The following is a 23,957-nucleotide window of genomic DNA, read 5'->3' as shown; positions in this document are numbered from 1 at the left end:
CGCAACGATTCTGAGAGGTGCAATCAGCCAAAAAATGTCCAGATCTCAAACAATTGAGACACAATCTATCCTTTTTACAATGTTCAAAACGAGCGGAAGTCGACATACCATTGAACCTTGGACACGCTTGAAGCTGATGAGGACCCCTACATAAGCTGCATTTTACAGAGGCATTGCGATTGCCTTTAGCAAACGACGTGCTAGTTGCGTTGGCTGAGACTGACTCACGCCGAGACGAACGATTCGAACCATTACCCTTCTAACTCGATTGTTTGGTAGGCGACTCCGCATCACCATCTGCATCCTGATCAAGCGAGGACGCACGAGTTTCGAGAAAATTTGTGAGAGCTGAAAATGTTGAAAAACCTACCACCGGCTCTTGCGAAATACGCCACCCTTCTCGCGTCTCATTATCCAACTTGCGCTCGACCATATGGATAAGCCACCTGTCCCAATGTTCGCACGGGCAACGTACATCCTTGAAAGTTTTAAGCGCGGCTTCCGCCTTATCCAGTAACTCGATCAACTCTGCCGAAGATTTCCGCTTAACCGGTTTCATATCTATCAGCAATTCCATGTACGTATGCATGCGTCTCGTAGGGTTATCGTAATTGCGCATCAATTTTTGCCAAGCCAATTCAAAACTAGCACCCGTCAGCGGAAGACCCTTTACTCTGAGCGCTGCAGGCCCTTCAACCGAGTCTACTAAATATTGCACCTTGATAGCATCCGGTAAGTTGGCCTTGTTTTTCACCATCGAAGAAAATTGCTCCTTGAAGGTCTCCCATTCCTCGGCTTTTCCGGAAAATTTCGGGATTTCACATTTTGGCATGTTCGCGAACTCCGACGGACCCGGAACAGGTGGTGCGTGTACGACCTGATTATTTTGCGCGCCTGCAGCGGTTACCGGTGGCCTCGCGGCGATTTCTAAATCTTCAATTGACTGAAGCACATCCGCTTTACTCTCCACATAACTTGACTCAACTTGAGATACTCGGCGTTCTCGACGTACGCCTCGCCTTTGAAAGCCGACCTATTCGCTTGCAGGGCCAGATCCCTTTGAGAGTACTCGGACCAATACGACTCTAACAATCTCAAATGCGTGCGCATGTGCGGCAGCGTGCGAGCAGATGCCGTTAATCTTGCCGTGTTACGTTTGAAATTCAGCAAGAACTCGACAGCGCTCACCGCTCTGTCGCTGCCTCAACGTGGCCTGACGACGCCAAGTGAGCGAGAGCGAGACAGAGCAAGCGAGAGAGAGAAAGAGATAGAGAGAGAGAGAGAGAGAGAGAGAGAGAGAGAGAGAGAGAGAGAGAGAGAGAGAGAGAGAGAGAGAGCGAGAATGAAATTCAAACCTCGTTTACGCCGGTGCCGTCGACTCCCGTGATGACTTTGCGTACTGGTCGGATCGTCCGAAGTTGGCGGGAATGCGGTACCAATATGGCCGTCTTCTTCTTATTTCCCCTCGTTGTGCCCCAAATGGCGAACTCTTGGCGTCCCTCGAAGTTCAAATCTTGACCGTTGACCTCTAGCCTCTAAACTTCTAACCTCTATCCTCTAAACTTCTAATACGTCTAACCTCTAAACAAATAAATACTTCTAACCGTCTAAACGTCTAAATTGTTACAACAACAACAGGCAGCTAGGCCCCTTGCGGCCAACTGCATGAGCGAGTTCCAGGAAGATTCTGGACGCTCTCCGACCGTTGCGACTTCGAATAGTCGAACGGCTGCCGAAGTACTTTAACACACCTTCGCTATGCAAAAAAAAAAGAAAACTTTTCCGTACACAAAACACTTAATGCCACGATACTGCACGCTCTGCTACCAATATTTATAGTCTCTCGAACTGAAGTTAGAGACTTGTGGATCTCGAAGGACTAGTTGGCAATAAACAAAAACACTCTCAACCGTTAACTTAAATTAATATGCCGTAAGAACAGGCTTTGATATTTATTGAAAGATAGAGTGTATTTACAAGTGTTTAAACTACGGAAAAGAAATTAAGGCTACAGTATTAAAAGTACTGACGCGTTAACAAACGATATTGTTTAACGGTCGTCACTGTGAGGCGAGTCCTCACAGCGCTTCGGCAATACGATAACTGAATAACACAAATCAGCGAAAGCGGCAGAAGACCGCTCGCGAAACCGGCGGAGAGAGACAGAGTAGGAGCGAGCGAGCGCGCGTTGCCATGGCAACCTCATTGGTGCCGTGCGGGCTAGCGAAAACCGTCGAATTTGAACTTAAGATGACAAGCTTCTCAAACCTTCTCGCTCTCTCTTCGCATATTAAACTAATTTTCTAACAATGTAATCTAGACTATTACATTACATGCTAACGCTATAGTATGTACACGTTATATAGTAACAATTAGCAACGAAATAGTAACTCTGATATAAGTATTCCATTTCCAATTAATATGATAACCTTCTATTATTTCATAATAATTACATTATAGATTCTTCATGAGAATTATCATAAGTCATATTACTTTCATCATCACTTGTGTTCTGGTTTTCTTCTTCCCACTCTTCTTCGTTCATAATATGCCTATAAAATAGATTGAGGATGAAATCATAATTCTGAGCTCATGACAAAATTAAATTCGTAAATAAACTTACTTTTCTTTTATATAGTTCAATGCCTGTGTATTTTGAAAGAATATGCGCTTCTTAGCTAATTTTATTCTATTGCCTATGAACATCAAAGATAGTTTTGGGTCACTCATATGCACTGCACTGTTAAATACATCCGTAATTTGTGCTAATCTACTTGTCTGTCTGTAGTGTTCTGTCATATTTCTGCGATAAAACTTATCCCAAGACTCATTAGCATCTTCGGCATAGTATGCTAAAGGCATAGGAAATTGCCTGGCAATTTGACACCCATGCATTAAAATTTTATGAAACGTTGGATTCATTCGACACCATGGATACATATTGTAGTACAGTTGATATGTATTTATACAGAACTTTTCTAACTCGTCTAATTTAAGCTCCTTTTTGCATTTAAATAAAGTTAATATAGTTACAATATTTTGAACCAAATCTTCATTAATTTTCAATGACCTTGCAAATTTGTTCGGATCTTCAAAACATCTACGAGCTATATTTCCAATATTTGTTGTTCCATGGCCTTGTAATACTTGGTCCACTCTAACTCCGAAATCAATGAAAACTTTTTTCTGCACATCTCTTTTTCGAATTTGATGTCGCTCTGAAAATCGTAGAATGTATAAATTAATAAAAAACTTTAATAGCATTTATTGATTAATGAGGTAGTTGCTTAAGGCTCTAAATAAAACATCATGCACATAATTATTATAGATGCACCTTTTAGCGGTTCTCGAATATCCCACGTTTTGAATGGCATTCTATAAGAAATGTTTAGGAGATACTCAAATGTATTAATCTCCGCGTGCAATAATCCCAAACCATACTTCAGTGATTCAGCAACAGGAGTGAAATTATTGCCAAATTCTCCAAACTGATGAAACGATATCTTACAAATTGGATATCTACTGGTTGCTCTATTTCCCACTATTACATTTAAACATTTGCCATCAAAAAGAGTTTGTGTAACTTCATAAGAAACGCAGATGTTTTTTCCATTGGACATACTAAATTTATAAGAACTGACATTCTTTATTTCATTTTCTAATCGATTGTATTCACGTATGGTCGAATCATCTGTTTCTTTTTCGAATGCAATCCTTAATTGTCGACAAAGCCTTACACTTTGAGGAATTGGATTGATCCATGATTTTCCATCAGACTTATTAGAGCTTATTTTAATGATAATGAAGCTTGTAACGAAGAGGGACTGCTCGGAAGCTTCGCTTTCATTTACAGCATCCTTACATTTTTTATGTACATTTTTATGGCCTGAAGAACTATCGAACCCTACAGTTACAGAAAGCGTTAATTCAATCAAGTCGTTGTCACTCCAATCCAAAGCAACTGCATTGCAAAGTCGCTCACTAGTTTTATTTAACATCTCCTGCATGGATACCACAATCTGTACCTCGGAAATATCGTAACCATTTGGTAGACATTCGGACAAAGCTTTGGAAATTCCTGAATAGCAGGGATAAATGGGAGTATTTCTCATTTTACAATCTTTAGATAAACTTATGTAAGAATTTTTATTCAAGTTTTGCTCTAAATAAAATGCTGCAGCTGAATCTGCTGTATATTTCAATATATTTGACTCACACTGTTAATTATTCTCATTTTGCGTTCCATTGGATAAATCAGTATCATCTACGGTGAATTTCTTTGCAAGACTTAACGCTATTTCTAAAATTTCAACATCATTTTGGGCGAAGCCACATACCTCTTTTGCTCGTCTATATTTAGTAGATATAGAGTAATCTGATATTATGCTATATCTTCCACCATTGGAACCTCTTCTGACTTTTCTTGGTCGCCCTCTATTATGCTTATTTTTTCTTTTTCGTCCGCCCATCTTATGAATTATAACGATATATGATTTTGTGAATAGCGTGTATGATCTTCAATAAATTTAACATATACAGGGGGTATGCCGAAAAAAAATTGATTCTAGCCTTCTGCAAGGATAAATTTTTAAGATGAATTTTTAAATTTGCTTATATTTTTTAAAATAGAAATTTTGGCATTTCTTCGTTTTTGTCTTTTTTTTTGTGTAAAAGTAATTATATGATACCACTCACGATTTATTCTCATCATTTTTGCACCTAATTTTAATAAAAAAAAACAACATAATATATTTTTGGATGTGCATTAATTTGTCGGAATTTATGCTGTGATGAAACTGTGATCTTATTTTATTTAATTATTTTAAGTAAGTATTTATCGTATGCCGCAGAAATTTATCGAAAAAAAGCCACAATAATGAGTTTTATAAAAAACTTAGCCTAATTCTGTGGATTTACGGCAAAACGGCTTTAATCAATTTTTTTTAGTTTTTAGATATTAGCAAATTTAATTTTTTTTTGTAATATGTACTCAAGTCATTTTGCTTTTGAGCCACAGAATCATTTTCTTTTATTATCTTTGGCGACAGATTCTAATTTTTCAATATTTTAGAACTTACCGTTTGAACAATTTCGTAACTGAAATAACACTTGCTTTTTAAAAATTACACTTTGTAAACAATAATACTTTGTAAAAAACAACACCTTGTGAAAAATAACATTTGCTTGCTTTTCAAAACTAGGATTTACATAAATATGTGGGATTCGTGGTGTACAGGGTGTATTGAATAAAGAGAAATAGAATAAACTGAATATATATTGTTGAATAGTCGATAAACGGTTACACTTTGAAACAATATGGCTAGGTATAATGGATAAATGGTTTACTCGTTGTCTAGGGCTCTCCTCTCGTTCGAGGTCACGCTGGGACTGCTGCCCTCCGGCGCTGGCCGCAACGCCTCAGCCCCTCGGTAGTTCGAGGGGGCTGAGGGTAGCTTGGCGGGGGAGGACTAGCCAGGACCGAGCGGCGAGGACCGCTCGGGCTTCCCTCACACTCTCTCTCTCTCACACACACACACACACATACACGCCCACGCATAATCGCGCAGTCTCTCTCTCTCTCTCTCTCTCTCTCTCTCTCTCTCTCTCTCTCTCTCTCTCTCTCTCTCTCTCTCTTACACGCACACACACACATACTCTACGCACGCATATAGAGTATATAGATTTGATGCGCAATTTTTTAAAATGATTTTTCTTTTTGTAATATTTAAATAATGTCAATTATTGATAAATATGAAATTATTATGAATGCATATAAAAATAATATAAATATTATATAATATATTTGTATGTACATTCATAATATTTAAATGATCAAAACATGACAATATTAAATATTACAAAGAGAATAATCATTTTATAAAATTGAGCATGAACTCCATATACTCTGTACACTACGATAACATTTGAAAAAATAATAACAAATAAGATCACTTATCACTATATCCATTTCCAAATAAATATTATATATAAATTAATAATAATCAATAATAATTAACAAATTAAACAAAAACAAAATTCTTTTAGAAAATATAAAAAAAAAACAAATAATTGCAAATAATGACAGAAAAAATTATATAATTTCGAGTATTAGTAATTTTTGTTATATTCTAATATTTCCTATTATCTGATATCTATATAAAGTAATGGTAAGTGGTACTTATATCACATAGTTATTATTTCGTTGCTAATTGTTACTATATAACGTGTAAATACTATAGCGTTAGCATGTAATGTAATAGTCTAGGTTACATAATTATATTTATGTGTGTGTGTGTGTGTGTGTGTGTGGGTGTCTATATATATATATATATATATATATATATATATAACAATTTATGTACGTTATATGTGGTGAGAATAATAATATTTTATTTTATCAACAATTTTATGTGTGTTAACTTTGAAATCTTTCATGCTACAGAATGAAACTTCTCAGATTTAAAATTCCTGTAGGTTAGAATACTTTAAAATAACATGTTTTCTTGTTTATATAGTGCCATATTATTAGAATATAATATTCGAAGCTAATCAAATTAGAGGTCTGTTTCTTAGTACAATAGGTCGAAATAGATGAATTTTTAGGTTATGTAGGTAAAAAAAAATCATTCATTAATTAAAAGAATAGTATAGTCTCAAAAATTCCCAATTATTTTAAAATGCATTTTTATGGCATATTAATGCATTAACAAGTAGCTAAAATATTGTTTTCTTAAAATTTCGAACTTTTCATAGGTGCCCCGGCTCGGCATCATCAGAAAACAATATTCTGATATTTTTCCCTATATCTGAGAAGTACAACCTTCATTTAAAAAAAAAAATTAGGTCCCTAGCACTTTCCGGAGAGGCGCAATTTGATTTTGACAATACTTTTCCTGAAATCGCCCATAGTGCACCGGGTGAGCCAGCGCGCCGATTATCGTCACCGATCCACCGCGCGCGTTCTCGCTGGCTCTGCTACTTGCTCGAACGCCAGTCAATCCGCAACAGTCCTCAGCGCCATCGAGCGGCGTATCATCCGGTACCGCCTCACCTCTCGCGGAGCACGAGCTGACGTCGCTGCGTCTCACCATGGCGCAGCTCCTTTCCACCGTCCAGAGGCAGACGTCGCTCCTTGAGTCGCTCACGGGAGCCATCACCGAAAATAAAATTCACATATAATTTTTAAATTATTTTTGTACATACTTTAAAAATATTTGAAAATATTTTATTAAAATATTTTGTATCAATATTTTTATATATATACTTAAGGAACTAAAAAATAGTTTGTAAATATTTAAAAATGTTTGTCTGAGGTTTGGCAGCGATTTGTAAACAAAATATTTTGAAAATATTACAAAATATTTTGAAGTCTGTTAAAAATGTTTTGCAAATATTAAAAAATGATATTAAAATATTTTTTGCAATATTTTTTAGAAATATTTTTACCCTAGGACAATAAGATTGTAAAAATATTTTAGAAATATGCTTGAAATGATTGCAGAAACATTTCATTTGTGATGTAAAATATTATAAAAATAATTTAAACATATTGTTGTGCTGTTAAAGTTGGTGAGAATGTTAAGAAAACCGATCATGAACAATTTTATGCAACAAATGAAATTAAAAATGATTCATTACGCAATATAAGTTCTTTAACGAATAAACAACGTGAAATTTTCGATGCAGTAAGAAATGATGTAATCTTCTACACTATATTCAAATTTTATATTTGATCAATTTTGTGAAAATTCTCCAAAACTCGTAAAAAGAAAAAAATTAGATCTATTTTACGGTAGAAATCTTCTTTGAACTCGAATCATTCATGTTACTGAAAAAAAAAAATCAAATTTCAATTAATTTTTAGCAGTGAAAGAAACTTAAAAAATGTCCGTCCCTCCAGATTTTTGTTTGCATTTGTTCCACAAAACTTGATGTATTTTATAAATAAAAAACTATATAATGGTATAGACTGGTACATATGATAAAAATATACATTCCTACTAAAAACATTTTCAAGATTTGGTCCAGGTAGATTGGAAGCTGTTAAAACAATTAAAAAAGAAATAGATGCAATCAATTGATTTTTTTTTATTTTTGACATATATTATGACACACACACACACACATATATATATATATATATATATATATATATATATATATATATATATATAAAGATTATTTTAAGTTTGGTCCAGATGAAAGGGATGATGCAATTAAATATTTGTGCAGATATGTTGTTTTTTTTTATTTAAAGTCATCTATTCGTGAATATGAGATGACAAATGCTTTATGTATTCATGCATATCATAAGATGTTATCTGCAGATTCGATTTACATAAAAGGGATGCTGCAAATAATTACTTGTGCAGATATAATCGTTTTTTTTTTAAGTTCTGTGTTCGTGACATGTAATGACGAATGCTGCATGTATTCATTCATATGACAATATGAAATCTGCAGTTTTGGTCAAGATCTAAAGGATGCTGCAAATAGTTATTTGTGCCGGTATAATCGTTTTTTAATTCTATGTGTTTGTGAATATCAAATGACGCACATGTATCTCAGAAGATGAAATGTACGGTTTTGGACAATGAAAAAGTAATGCTGCAAACTATTATTTGTGCAGTTATGCTCTTTTTTCAAAGCTATGTGTTTATGAATACGAAATGACGAATGCTGTATGCATTTATGCATAAAGCAAGATGTTATCTGCAGATTTGGTCCAGATGAAAGGCATGATGCAAATCATTTTATTGTGCTGATATGATCTTTCTTTTAAAACTATGTGTTTGTGAATATGAAATGGTGAATGCCGTATGGTTTCATGCATATCACAAAGAGCACTCACATGAGTTTATCAGTAGAGAAATTAATATTAAACAATATACATTTTTTAAATAAACCGTAACTTATAATCAAATAGATGTTTTCAACAAACATTGCGATAAATTATATACTTGCATTAATTTATTACATATGTTTACTATAATATTCAAATATATTTTATACAAATTTACTGCACATTCTACTCACATTCCAAGCTGATGTGAATTTTCAATATTTTAACGTATTTATCAATTATCTATAGTCATTTCAATTCTAAAATACTCTAAAGTTTGTTATGGTTGAAAAGTATTTTTTAAATAATAAAACCATATTTAAAAATTAATGCATTGAAGCATTATGCATTCATTCTACAATCAATAAAATGTCATTCTAATATTGACAACCAAATTTTTAATCTATTTATAAAATTTAAAAAATCAACTTTTTGCATGTGTATCCAATTTTATTTCCTGATGCAGGAGGCAGAAAATGTGCTCAAACGCACGCGGAGCGTGCAAAATAGTGCATTTTACGCACACTATATCGTAATATATTATACGATACTCTTGACTTAAATGGTTCAGTTTTACACGGCGCTTAGCGCCCTCGCCACGCTCGGGTGCTAACTGCGCCGTGTAAACAAGAACCATTTAAGTCACACGTATCGTAATGTACTATTTTATGTCTAGATAAATACATCATACGGAAACTGCGTCTAGGTGTACAGGGCGGCTGATGACGCGGTCTAGGTGGTTTGCTCCGTGGTATTTGGTGTCTAGGTTGTATCGGTTTAACTTTCCCGAAGAGACTGGATAGTCAGTCGGTTCCAGGATCAGGATAAGGGAAAGGAGCAAAAATGAGTCTGTTTTTATATTCTCGACAATAACAAAATATATTTCTTAATTAAACAATAAAATTTGGAATCAGTTGTTAAATCCCGGCTGAAACAGAAATCAATTATGCGTCTTGTTAAAAATACTTCGCTTTTACAAGTAGAATTGTTTAAACTAACGCGGTTAACAATTTACAAGAACATATGGAATGTCTCCACGGCACACAGAGAAATTTAAATAACTCAAAATTTTTAAGGCCCGAACATTTTAAAGCTCAAAAATATTAAGGCCCAAAATTTTATCCGCCTTATAGATGATGTCTAGGTGTCAGGTGAACTCTTAGATGTTAAGTTATTGAGAAAAGATGTGAATGGCTTCACGGCACATTGGTACATTAAGCACTTTAACATAATAGTAGAAGTAGATTTAAAGAAATTTATATTGTTTAATATTAATTCTTGCCCTACTGAAAAAACTCATGTGAGTGCATTTTACATAAAGAAAATGATAAGATAAAGATTCTCGTCATATCATATTCACAAATACATAGCTTTATAAAAAAGATCATATCTATTAAAATAATTATTCATAGTATCCCTTTTATCAGGAACAAATTTGCAGATTACATTTTGTGATATGCATAAATACATACAGCATTCGTGATTTCATAAGTGGCATTTGAAACTCGTGAGTTTATCGCCTCATCTACGCAAGCCTTCCACGCTGCCCTATCTTGTGTCAACCCGACCTAAGATGCAGTCCGATCGCCACCATAGATTTAAAAAAAAGATCATATGTGCACTATAACGGGATGGTGTTTTGGAAGTAGTCGCGCAGACGTTAGCTGCGTGCAATGCAACTATTGTCGGGACGATTACCTCACAATAATCGAGACAAGGTCTTGTTTCCTCGTGTTGTTTCGCGGCACATAGTGGACCAGCCAAGGTCGTAGAGTAGCTAGCTGCAGATTCTATGCACATGAAACGTGAAGCGATACCCGTGCCCGCGGAGGCGGCGGGGAACTTTGTCTGTGAGGAGACAAGGAGCGGATTCGCAAAATAATCGACGCTGAACACAAGATTTAGATAGTACAAAGAGAATCTATATTGTGATAAATCCAAGTATGTATTACATAAGCACACACACGGGTGTACGAGGCGCAGCCAAACGGCATAACCAGAGACCGGGAGAGAGCTAGTGAGAGAGATTGGATTAGATTAATTAGTTTTATTTTGCGTACATTATATTGTATGATTATAAGTTTACAGCATTACAAGTGAGAAAAGAAAAAACAATAGATTGAGGCATGTTTAGAGTATGTATAGTATTAAAGTGTGGCGATAGTGAAAATGGAATGAGCGAGAAAGTAGGTGTGTGCGTGTACGTGGAGTGTGTACGAGTTCTGTGTTTTCGAGTTGAAAAAAGTGATCCTTAGCAAGTTTTCTGAAAGTGAGGGTGGATGAAGTGTTTCTGATGTGTGGTGGCAGATTATTCCAGAGAGAGAGAGAGAGAGAGAGAGAGAGAGAGAGAGAGAGAGAGAGAGAGAGAGAGCTGACACTGACGGATAAGAGATTCCGCTCGCTCTTGGGAACCTGCTCGAGCGGGGAACGGGGATTACAATCACGGTTTAGCGACGTAAACAAGCGTCTATCCCGTAGACTAGCTAGAACGGATCTGTCGCGCGCGTGCAAAGTCTCGCGCTCGAAACTCTCTCTTTCCTCACTTACCGTCGATGTGTGCTCTCTCTCTCTCTCTCTCTCTCTCGCTGCTCTGCCACTGCTCATCTATAACATGTAACTATTGTACATTAATATAATATAATTGTTAGATGCTGGAGAGGTTATGAGGTGTTAACAACGTTCATCGTAATATGCCCTCCTTCCAGACGCTGAGTAGCCGAAAGGCGTATCAGCTCTCGAAAACATCTCTCATCAGCGTGTAATTTTCTGATTCTTTTTATGAATAATAATAAAAAAAGGAGGAAAACAAAATAACTTGTGTGGATTCAAAAATAAAATAAATTGAAGTAATGGAAATTGAAAAAAAAACTTTATTCTTAAGCTGATGAGTTAAGCACGCTGTTATCGCCTACAGGGCGTAGTCGCATTTTACTTTTGTGTGGGTGGGAAGTTTTTGTCCCTACGAAGGCACTCACTGCCTCGCATTACACCTGCGAGACCGCACACATAGCAGCGAGACATCTTCGTTCCCTCCAGCTTCACAGATTTTACTTTCGCGAGCGGCATTTGCTCCAGCAAAGTGGTCGTCTTCTGCTGCTGGCATTTCCGCTGTTTTCGGAGCTCTGCCTCTGCTTGGTTGAGGGCGACCTTGGCCCGCTTGGCCTCTGCCCGACGCTGTTTGATGGCGTCGACGGCCTGCTTCTCGGTTTTGACGAGTTAGGGGTAGTTTTTGGCCAGCTTTCTCCCCTCCTCGCCATAGGTTTCAAGGAACTTGTCTAGGCCGCCAAACGCCTCTTTCTTGGCCCGGAAATACTCTCGTTTCAGGGCTCGGGCCTGCTCGAGGTGTGCATTGATCGCTATTCGGGCGTTGGATGCGGCCACCGTTTATCGGCGTCAGAGGTGTCGGTGTCTTGCAGAGGTTCTGCTGGCTTGGCTCGTTCAGAATCGGGTGCAACGGGCGAAGACGACGTAGCTGCTGTCATCTCGACGGCATCGCGGCTCAGCTCAGTGGACTGTTCTGTCTGTGGAGGGATCTTAACTTGTTCGATCGTCCACTTGCGCCGGCCCTGCTCGTCGATTATCTGCTTCCATTGGACGGCTTCGTCGCCTTCGACCTAGGCCGTCTTCATATCTTCTTCTGTCATCCTCGTAGAACTCTAACGGGGGGAAACCCGAGGGAAAATCGAAAACTAGAATCTCGCCTACCTCATCCGTTATATAAAAAGAGAAATAAAAAGGAAAATAGTGAAGAAGGTAGGTCGAAAAGTTGACACTTCTGCTCTTCCCACTTACTTAGCGCCAGCTGTTTAGCTTCTTGTCGAGCGGCTTGCTCTTCTGCTTGTTTAATATTATGTGGCGGAGTCGGGTTTCGTCCCATATTAAGGAAAGCAGTACTGACTCCCGTAGACTCTTGAGTGGCGGTGTTGTATGCGAAGGTAAGCTCGGGTATAAATTTATCCCAATTCTTATGTTCGTTCTCAATAAAAGACGTCACCATCGTCTTAAATGTGCGATTCAATCGCTCTACACGGTTCGCCTGGGCGTGATACGGAGGTATGGTGTGATGCTCCGTGCCATGTTTTTGTAGAAATTTATCAAGCAGTTTGTCATGAATTTTACGTTTGCCCATCAGTCCAGTAGGGAGCAACTGCTCTACTATACACTGTTGGCACACGGTACAGGAGCGCACAAAGTTGCTGATGTCTCTATGCATGTTTTTCCAGTAGTAATGCCTCGCAATTGACTCGTAAGTTTGCGTCGTCCTAAGTGTCCCGCTGTTGGCTCACAGTGCGATTCTCGCAAAACCACAGGAATTTTATCCGCCTGTAAGACCATTTTCCAAGCATCTTGGTCTTCTATAATATCTTCAAGCGTCGAGTCGTGACTATAGTGGTATAACTGGCTTGCTACAACATTGTCATACGGATGCTCAGTGGGTTTTTCTACGACTTGAGCAAGAGTCTTTGCAGCCTGAATCGTTGGGCTGGACAGAGAAGATCAGCGTTTTGTCGCTGACTTGATCCTCATACATTCTCGACAAGGCATCAGGGACATAGTTAAGCGAACCTTTCCTATGCACTACACTGAAAAAAAACACAGTCGTTTCTGCTGTAAAGTCCGGTAGTTTTAACCGTTCTGTCACCGTAACGACTGTTCAGTAAGAACACGGTGTGCGACTGGTAGTTTTGGCGAGTCGCGACTCGTAAAATTGATCGCTTACGCGGGACACCAGCAAAAACGATCGAACTGATTCATTAAAACTGCTGAACTCTACGGTAATTTTGGCGAGTCTTCGTAAAATGACGGATTACTGGTGCGAGTTAAAATGGCTGTTTTTTTTCAGTGTATGTTGTAGTCGTTGCCTGTAAATCGAGAGCCCATCTAGCAAGACGTCCATCTGGGTTGCGCATATTACACAGCTATTTAAGACTACTGTAGTCGGTGATTACTTGGAAGTGATAACCTTCAACATAAGGACGAAATTTCCGGATTGCCCATAGGACAGCAAGATACTCTCGCTCAGTAACGGAGTAATTGCGCTCCGCTTGAGAGAGAGAGAAAGAGAGAGAGAGAGAGAGAGAGAGAGAGAGAGAGAGAGAGAGAGAGATTAGTTTAGATTAGATTAATTGCTCTTTATTTTTGTACATTTTGTTGTACATATAACAAATATAGTGTATTATGATAAAGGAATAAATAAAATTTGTGTAAGGGTATATAGTATAAGGTGTGTGTGATGTTGAGAGATGACATGAGATGAAAGAGAATGTATGTATGTTTGTGCGATGTTTATGTGTTTTCCAAATTAAAGAAATAATTTTTGGCTGCTTGTTTGAAGTGTGATATGGATAGTCTGTCGCGAAGTTGAGATGGAAGGCTGTTCCAGAGGTAGGAGGCGCTGATGAAAAATGAATTCCTCAGCGTCTCCGTCTTGAAGGACGGGATGTCCAGTGGAGTCACCTCGCCCCTGACAGGCCTGAGTGCGACGTGGAAGTCAAAATAGGCTAGTAGATAAGCTGGTATTGAGATGTTGAAAATTTTTCTAAGAAAACAGGCCATGAAGTACTTCCTACGTCCGGCGGTGGTGAGCCATTGCAACTCACGCCTGTAAGGGGAGATGTGCTCGTCCCTCTTTACACCATAGATGTATCGGATTCCCGTATTGACAAGCCTCTGCAGTTTTAAGTCAAGCTCTTGAGTCAGGTCGCAGTAAACAAGTGAGCAGTAGTCGATGAGGGGAAATAGGAGTGCTTGCACAAAATGTTGGCGCAACCTGAGGCTAGTGCTCTTCCGAAAGAAATATAGCCGATACATTAAAGAGTGAGTACGTTTACAAGTTTGTGTAACGTGCTCTTTCCACGTAAGTTTTGAGTCAAGCACCAGCCCCAGGTTGCGCACAGATGATTCAAAGTTGACCTGGGCCCCCCCTATATTTATATAGGTGTTAGCAGTAGAAGGTAGAGCATTGATATAGTAGGGTGAGCCCAGGACGATCACCTTAGTCTTACTAACATTCAGCTTAAGTCTGTTTAGTGCTGCCCAGCCCATTATCCTCTCGGCGTTAGCACTCATCTTGTCAGAACAGGAATCGAGCTCCTCAAGGGGGCATTGACAGTAGATTTGCAGATCATCCGCGTAGACTAGATGGGATACATCTGAGTCAAGGCAGAGGCCAATGTCATTGATGTATAACGCGAACAATAAGGGGCCCTAGACTGACCCCTGTGGGACACCGGTGTTTAGTGGTAGGAATGTAGAGAGTTCGTTATTGTCACCAATGACGGCCTGTTCTCTACCAGAAAGGTAAGATGCAAGCCAGCGGATAACCTGCTTGGAGAAGCCGAAGGAGGGTAGCTTTCTGAGTAGCCTGACGTGACACACTGTATCAAACGCCTTGCTAAAATCAAAAAGAAGCAGAAGGGTGACCTTCTTCCTGTCCATTCCAAGCCTGACATCATCAGTCAGCTTAATCAAGCCGGACTGCGTGCTGTGGCCAGTGCGAAAACCAGTTTGGAAACTATCAAGATAGAGTCTAGTTTCAAGGTATTCAGAGATTTGATTGTGCACCAGCCACTCCAGCGCCTTGGATAGAAAGCAAAGTAGGGAAATCGGTCGGTAGTCAGTTACAGCTGTAGGAGAGTTGATCTTGTTTAATGCTCTTACGAGCGATGATTTCCAGGCAGAGGGAAAGCATGCCTCACTCAAAGACAGGTTGAAAATTTGACAGATTAAAGGAGTGAGTATTGGTAGTGCTTTAGAGATTACAACCTGTGGGATGCCATCGCTTCCCCTGGCCTGGGTATTGAAATGTGAAACTGCAGTTAACACGTCCGATTCTGTGATGGCCCTGAAGATAAAGTGTTCAGGGAGGTCTAGACTCTCGAGGGTCCGCAGATACTCCTCGACAGATGGAGCTTGAGGGTCATTTGAGATGGAACTGAAGTGTTCGTTGAGAGCATCTGGAGAGAACCGAGCAGGTGGAGAAGATTTAGAGGTGGTAATGCCAAGATTTTCAAGTTCTCTCCATATCTCTGCAACGTCGGTTAGAGTAGACAAGCGTGAATAATAGTAATTCAGCCTGGCTTCCTCGACCCGTTGATGAGCGTCATCCCTTGCGATTCTATAAAAGTATAGATCCCAAGGTAGACGATTTCTGCGAAAACGCCTGTAGAGCCTATTCCTTTCAGTTAAAAGGTCACGAAGAGCCGCGGTGAACCACGGGTGACGTTTACGTCCAGGTGTCACTCAGAGAGAGGGGCTTGCAAAACGCACGACACTCTCGTCTCCATCGATGGTCTGAGTTAGCACAGCCGCAATGCCTGTGTCACTAGCATCAGTTTGAACGACAAATAGGTTATCAAAAGACGGACTATACAAAACTGGAGCAGAAGCGATCAGCGCTTTTATCTGCTCAAACGCTGCTTTTTGCAAGTCGCCCCATTGATACTTGACACCTTTTTTCGTGAGCGATGTCAACGGGTTGGCGATAGTCACAAAGTTGTCCAGAAATTTCCGGTACCAAGAAGCCATCCCAAGGAATCGGCGTAACTGCTTTAGATTCTTGGATGCCGGGTATTTCATAATCGGTTCAATCTTACTGAGATCAGGACGAAAACCTTCGCAATTGACAACGACTCCCAGGTATTTTACTTCACTGCAACAGAATTTACTCTTCTTCCTGTTGATCGTTAGACCAGCTTCTTTAATTCACTTTAGCACTACATCAAGCCAATGCAAATGCTCTTCGAAGCTGTATGCCATAATGATAATATCATCCAGGTAGGAGAAGGCATGTGGCTCCAACTCCAGCCCTATGACTTTATCAGCCAGCTGTTGGAAGGTCGCTGGTACACCGACTACCACATATGGCATCCGAGTGAACTCGAACAAGCCTAGTCCAGGCACTGTGTAAGCGGTTAAGTGCATATCTTTATCCTTCATCGGTATCTGATGATATGCTAAGCTGAGGTCAATGGTCGAGATATAGCGAGCATTCTGAAGCGTGCTCAATATGGCATTCATCTATGGAAGCGGGTACGCTCTCGCCTTAGAGATGGCATTGAGTATTTGGTAGTCAATGCAGAATCTGTAGGTACCGTCAGATTTCCACAGCATGACTACTGGGCTCGACCAGTCACTATTGGATCTTCGTATTCTTTGAGAAATGGGTTATCATTACTCAATGGTTATTCTCCCCCCTGCAGCTGTTGTCGTTGTTGACGAGCTCCGGTTTGCATATAGTTGGCGTTCGCCCCTGCTGCGGGTAGGAAGACACTAGCCACTGGATTCATTCCCGAATTACGATTACAGTGCGCATTCGGCTTGATGTACCTTATATTGAACGTATCTTGAACTTATACCTGTTTGCTCGGTTGCGTATTCGCTGTTTGCAGTATTGAGGCAGTGGTCTCTTGACTGCCTAGGACTAACTCTTGCACTAGATATTCTAAGTTCCTAATTCTATTCTTGAGCCTCTCATTTTCTAACGCATACGGTGCCTGCTGTTGCTGCACACTATATCCAGCTGTATTTTCTGCATGTGTGCTCGCATGTTGTTGCCTGACACTATTTGTCACCTGGTCTGGTCTTTGAGCTGCTGTTGCTGTCATTACTGTACTGTTCCTTGTCATGGATATATTATACCTTGCCACTGGCTGGTATTGCCAACCTGCTACGATTGTCGCTCAGTACGTACATTGGCGTTGCCGAAGCTGCTACTGTGTTGATTGCTGGTGTCGACGCTGTCGTACGACTTGTTGTTTCTCTCAATTCCCAGTGCCTGCCGTTTACATTCGAAGCTGCTGCTACTTGGTTTCATGAAATTTTAAGTGCAATTTTCTATGCAGTTAATATTTCTAATCAGTTTACAACTGTCTAAAAAAAATCCATCTTAGAATAACAATTCGGACCTTACGCGAATTCGCAATTGTTCAATCCTAAAATATACAACTTACAATTTTTCGCAAAAGTGTCCTGTAGAAGTCTACACTATTGCGACTACACCGTGCGCTCGCAAGTATATCAGCTGCTCACCGAACGGTTTCGCGCCGTGACGTCACACAGTAGGCTAGGTTGCCGGCTCCGCCTCTTACCGCCTGCTTTACCGCTGCTTGTGTGATTGCTTGCAGTATTCCAAATAACGAGTGATTTACTTGATACACTCACTGCATGCCTACTGGCGAGATCCGCTAAAAAATTCTGCGGCAACGAAATAATATTTGTCGTGTCGCGAGCGAGATTCACACCTCGACGAATCGGCGCACAGTGGGGCCATTTGAAAGAGTTTAGACGAAAATCTTGATTCAATGGGGGTTACAGAGGAATGAGCTGAAACTTGGTGAAAATCTTCGTTTTTTAGTGTACTTTCCGAACCCGAATCCCTCGGAAAGATACATTTAAAGAGTTCAAAATGGCGGTCTGGTATAACTCTAACAGTCACAAATATCATTACGGGAAAGCAGTTATATGTCCTTAAGACTCGCTGGAAGTGAAAAATAATCAGCAAAAAAGCTTATTCTTATGTATTTTTTCCCGCTGAACACGAATCCACTATTGTTTTTGGCCTACGTAGCCCCGGTTCTTCCATAACCTCAGAAAATACTCCAAAAATCAGTATTAAGCAGTTAAGACTTGCAAATATAAGCAAAAAATTAAAGTAAAAGCTTATTTTTATGTATTTTATGCCACTTATCACTAATCTTACTTTATTTTACGTCCTCTAAAACGTTTGTCTCGAACTTTAAATAACACCTCATTAATGCAGATAAACGTTATTCAAGAATATTGGTTCGTCTCTATCGGTCTTCCCGAGAAAGAAACGTGATTCAAAATTGCAGGGGTGGTTACAAAGCTTTGAATTAGCTTAATGACTATGCAGTTTACCTTGCTGATCTTAAATTTAATTATTGTTTTTGTCTCAGACATCCCCTTAAATAGTTATATTATTAATTCGGTTGTATTTACAAGTTTTATCAAAATTTGTCAAGTTTTGATAAATTTTGTACATGCAAACGAATTAATATGTATGCTATGTATATATTATTAAAAATATTAAAATATCAAAATTTATTTTTTAAATAAATGAATAATAAAATCTTGAATATAATAATTAATCTACAAAGAAAATTTTTTTTTACAAAAGTATGTTACGTTATATAGTTTACTTAATACATTCGTTTAGCAGAATACATTTTATTACTTGCAAAAGACGATTTTGCTTAAGTCTTCGTTTACAGCGTATTATGTTCTTTATCGTTCTATTGTTGTCAGTGATTCTAAGTATTTACCAAATTATTTTTAATGCAAAATTTATACATGTATATATTCATTCATATATGTAATATATAAAATTATCAAAACTTCACAAAAGTAAATATTAGGTTTAACACCGATTTATCCTTGCGGTTAGTTTTAAGCGGACACATTTAGAGTTTAGTTAGTGAGAAAAGTTATTCTAAGCAACTTAAATATGAGTTGGTATACCATAAAGGTAAAGGATTTGGTAGAAGTGTTAAAAAATAATCAGAATTTCGATTTTATACCACAAAAAGATTCTGTAGTGCTGTATGTTTTGGACAAGTTTCATTTAGACAGAAGTGAGCACATCAAGTTGGATATTAAAGAAAAACTCAGAAGATCTTTTTTCAATAATCATACGAAAAAATGGAATGAATTGCCCAAAAACAGAAGAAATATTATAGTTTCAAAAATAGTATGTTAGTTGGTTGGGAACTGATATTTCATTTAATTTAGGTTGTTATAAACCTATTCAAACAGGTAATTGTTTTTGTTTATTAATTAAAATTTTGTGTTGTGCACAATACGTTTTATACATATATAATTTTATAATCAGTATAAGATAAGATTTTATATAAGAGCCTGACACATTTAAATTTTTTAATGACGCAAATTAACATTTGTCCTATTAGTATGGGAAAGTGCAGTAAAATTGGACAGATGTGAAATTTTTACTTTGAATATCCTTTAAAACGTAAAAAGTGCATAATCTTTTGTCCTTTAGTAACTATTTACCTTTTTTTTTTGTGATCAAAAAGATTGTCGATGAGCGACAATCTTTTTGATCACAAGCAATTACAACTGTCTTATTTAATTATTCTTTGTAGGTTGTAAGAAGTCGACCACAAATACCATTGGAGTTGGCTCCTGAGAAAACTCGAAAAAGAAGATTAACTGATCTCAGCACTCAGATAAGTACTGATGAGTTGTGTGATTTATCTAAAAAAACTAAAATTAGATGAAAATAAAAGTGGAGTACAGTTAGTGGATAAAATTTGTAATCCGGAGTCCGACTATGAACTGTTAAATATAAATAAAAAGATTGAAGAAACCAAAATGACTCCACAAGAAGCATTATCTTTAATAATTGAGGCAAACCTGACAAAGAAGTCGTATATTTTAGTGAGAAAAAATGCTTTGAAACATAAGTGTAATATTTACTTACCTTATAAAAAGGTAAGTTATTAATTTTATTGGCATGTGAACATATGAAAAAAATTAACGTGTTTAAGCGTGTAGAAAGTATTTATGGCAGCTTGTTTAAATTTTCTGATAAAAATGGGTCATGAGGAAATTTACGATTAATTATTTTGGTCCTTAAGGTGAATAGCACAACCTTAATAGATAGGTGCACGAATAAACGGTTCATTGATTAAAATTTAAGTACAAAAAAAAAAAAATTGTAGAAATATCGTTTTACAATGAAATGAAGTTATTTTTTTATCTTTTTTCTTGTCAAGCTTTTATTATTAATATGCATAGCTATAAATCTATTAATAACAAAATATTTCATAATATAGGTAGCGAAGGCAAAAAAAACAGCTATGCCTAACAATTTAGAAATCAGTAAAGTAAAATGCGATGTCTCCTTACAAAGTTTATTAAAACACACTATAATGAGATTATTTGAATATTTGAAATTAGATTTCAATGAAGATGCAAACACAGAATTAGTTCTTCAAGTAACATACGGCTTTGACGGCACTAATGCTAATAGATACAGGCAAAAGTCTATGTATGAAAGTAGTGTGATTGACTATATTTTTTGCTCTTCTTTAGTTCCATTACAGTTGCTCGACAAAAGTACTGGACAAATGTTTTGGCATAACGAAAGGCCATCATCGACTCGATTCTGTCGGCCTATAAAAATTCTATACGAAAAAGAAACTGCTGAGCTATCTAAAAAAATAGAAGGAGATCTAAAATTAGAAATAGATCAGTTAGAGAATATTGAAATTGCAGGATGTAAAGTAGGCTTTGAATTTATGCTAACAATGATAGATGGAAAGGTGCATACAATAATAATAATAATAATAATAATAATAATATTAATAATAATAATAATAATTTTGTTTTTTTTTTGTTTATCCGGAGAGTTGGAGAAATGCATAATGCACCATGACAGGAGCCGTACGAGACTTCCCGTGTGTGAGGCTCTCCTGGTGTGGGACAACACCAGGCATACTCACTAAAACTCCCGCTCTCAGAAGGCCGCGAACCCCCCCCCCCCCCCCAGTAGTCGCTTTCGCATTCCTTCGGGGGACGCCTGTCTTAAGCTATTCTAGCCGTCAACTAGTCTTGCAAGCAACCGTCATTGTTCTTCGCGCGGAGAACCTTCTCCACGTACGCCGTTATCTCATCCCAGTTCTGCTTACTATCAAGCATCGTTTCAACTACAGTCTCGGGCGTGAACGCCCCTATCGTCAGCTCCAGTACTCTACGTTTCTCGGCCCAGCGGGGGCAGTCAAAAAACGTGTCTCACGTCGTCCTGTTCGTCACCGCAGTACTTATACCCCGGTGATGCCACCCTGTTCATCGCGAACAGGTAGCTCCTAAAGTATCCGTGACCGGAGAGAAACTGGGTAAGGTAAAAGTTAACCTCCCCCCACTTCCTGTCCACCCACGGGCCTGCATCTTTAATAAGGATCCTAGTCCACCTAGCCTTTGGACATTCGGTCCACCTAGTCTGCCAATTGCGCATTGTTTTTTCTCTTTCTTCCGCGGCGATCGAGATGCTATTCGATGCTAAGCGAGCCTCGTAGATCCGCTTGCGTTCAGTCGCAAGAAGATCCATGGGCATTACCCCCGCGATTACCATCGATGCCTCGGCCACGACCGTCCAGTAGGAGCATACTATTCTAAGGGCCCCCCTTCACTTTACAGCCGTTATCTTGTTCCGATACTTATTCATACTCATCGCGTCGGCCCACACCGCTGCTCCGTATAATAGAATAGAGTGGGTGGTCACCATGGTGTAGCCGTCTGACTGTTGGCCTAGGCCCGCGCACGTTGGCCATGAGTCTGCTAAGCTGACCTATCCTAGTCATGGCTTTTTTACAGACGCGATTTAGATGTTCTCCGTAGTTCAGCTTCGTGTCCAGAGTTACCCCTAGATACTTTGCTGATGGTTTCGTCGTTATAGTCTCGCCGCCTACTTTCATCGGTATGATGGTAGGTATCCGCTTTCCTGTCAGGAGGACTATTTCGGTCTTATTAAGCGCTAAAGTCAAGCCTTGCCTCGACATCCACCATAGCACTCTACTCATAATCGCGTTTAGTTTCGCTTGCGCGATGTCCACGTTACGTGCCGTTATAACCGCGGCTACGTCGTCTGCGTATCCAACAAGCATCATGATCGCACAAGCCCGTCGTACAAGATGTGCCAGAAGTCCGGCCCTAAGATCGAACCCTGTGCTACTCGTGCAGTTATAGGTCTTCTTCTACGTCCCTGCTTCGTGTCATACTCTATAACCCGATCCCTCAGATAGTCTTCCGTAAGACGCATAATGTATTGCGGCACACCGAAAAACTCTAAGGCATCATGTATGTCAGTCCATCTTGCTGAGTTGAACGCGTTTTTTACTCTAATGTTACCAAAACTACGATGTCTCTAGTCGCGTGTCTAACCTCTTCTACCCTCTTTACCGCGTCTGTTACCTCTCTGATGGCCCCTATGGTCGATCGTCCTTTTCTAAAGCCATACTGCTTATAAGAGAGGTCTCACGCTTCGCGTACGGCGCTAAGTATTCGCGGTTTAATCAGCGCTTCCTCCGTCTTTCCCATCGTATCCAATAGACTCAATGGTCTATAAAAAGTGTCTGCGTCCGCTTCTTTTTTCGGTTTTTCGATAAGGACTAATCTTGCCCTTTTCCATCTCGATCTGAATACACCCTGTATCCGGCACAGATTGTACATTTCCAGTAGCAGCTCCGGCCGTTGGAATAATAATAATAATAATAATAATAATAATAGAAATTTTATAGTCTAAAGCCATGCAGAAAATAATCACATGATTTATGCCATGATCATTGATATGATTTATCATATGAAAGATTATTCATCTGATTAGATCTGATTATCATCCCTGTTGTAATACGTGAATGTATACAGTCGTAATACTTAAAATGGTACTCGTCGCGCAATCTATCGGTTTGCTACGATTTCGTGCAGTCAGACAAGCTCACGCGAGAGCAAGCGTATCGCGCATGCCTCGCGACTATAATCTAAGCGCATATACTACACTGTACACTCTCGTTCGTAGAGTCAGACTATACCGCACTGTACTACATATTCTCTCTCTCGACTATAAGACTCAGATGTGAGCGGACGTGTTTCTCGTCAGACTATTAGTCCAGTCGAATTAGCTTATTTTGAAGCGAAAAAAAGAAAATTGTAAACAGGTTGCAGATAGTTGCAAATGATAAAGAGGCGTATAATAAACGTAAAAAAAATAAATGCGTGAGCAGGGGTGTTTCCGTTTGTATTTGGGGGGATGAAAAGGGGTGGAATTTAGTATTATTGCAATTTTCGGCGAAAGTTGACGTCTGAGAGAAAAGTGTACAATAGAAAAGTTGTAGATAATGAAAAAATCTACAACTTTTGTATATATGATTTTTTTACATAACCTCAAAATCTCTGAGTAAAGTGCGAAAACCCGCTTTTTTCGTTTTTTATTTTTCATTTTCATAAAAATAATTTTATTTAGACGAAATTTTGTGAAAGTATACCTTTTTGTGTCTGAAATATCCACAAATTTTTTCTGATAAAAATATTAAGAGGCTCCCGAGATAATCACGTTTTTCGTCGCGAAAAAATATTTTTC

At 38.6% G+C, this 23,957-nt stretch overlaps 1 protein-coding gene across 4 annotated transcripts in view; it reads left to right on the top strand.

Annotated features, from left to right (window-relative positions):
• LOC100118113 (probable pyruvate dehydrogenase E1 component subunit alpha, mitochondrial) overlaps nt 1-23,957 on the top strand; it is a 239,705-nt gene that overhangs the window by 20,410 nt on the left and 195,338 nt on the right. For 2 of the 4 annotated variants that reach the window (XR_004345270.1, XM_032601916.1), the window contains exon 2: nt 19,963-20,311. The exons of the other annotated variants lie outside the window; for them this stretch is intronic. Coding sequence is in view for 1 of the 2 variants with exons in the window: in XM_032601916.1 (XP_032457807.1) it covers nt 20,057-20,311 (255 nt within the window). In the remaining variant the exon portion in view is untranslated. The remainder of the gene's footprint in view (nt 1-19,962; nt 20,312-23,957) is intronic. 4 annotated transcript variants of the gene reach the window in all.

Source organism: Nasonia vitripennis, assembly GCF_009193385.2.
Source record: "Nasonia vitripennis strain AsymCx chromosome 4 unlocalized genomic scaffold, Nvit_psr_1.1 chr4_random0004, whole genome shotgun sequence".
NCBI lineage: Eukaryota > Metazoa > Arthropoda > Insecta > Hymenoptera > Pteromalidae > Nasonia > Nasonia vitripennis.
Note: the sequence above shows the minus strand (reverse complement) of the source record. Positions and strands in the feature narration are given on the sequence as shown.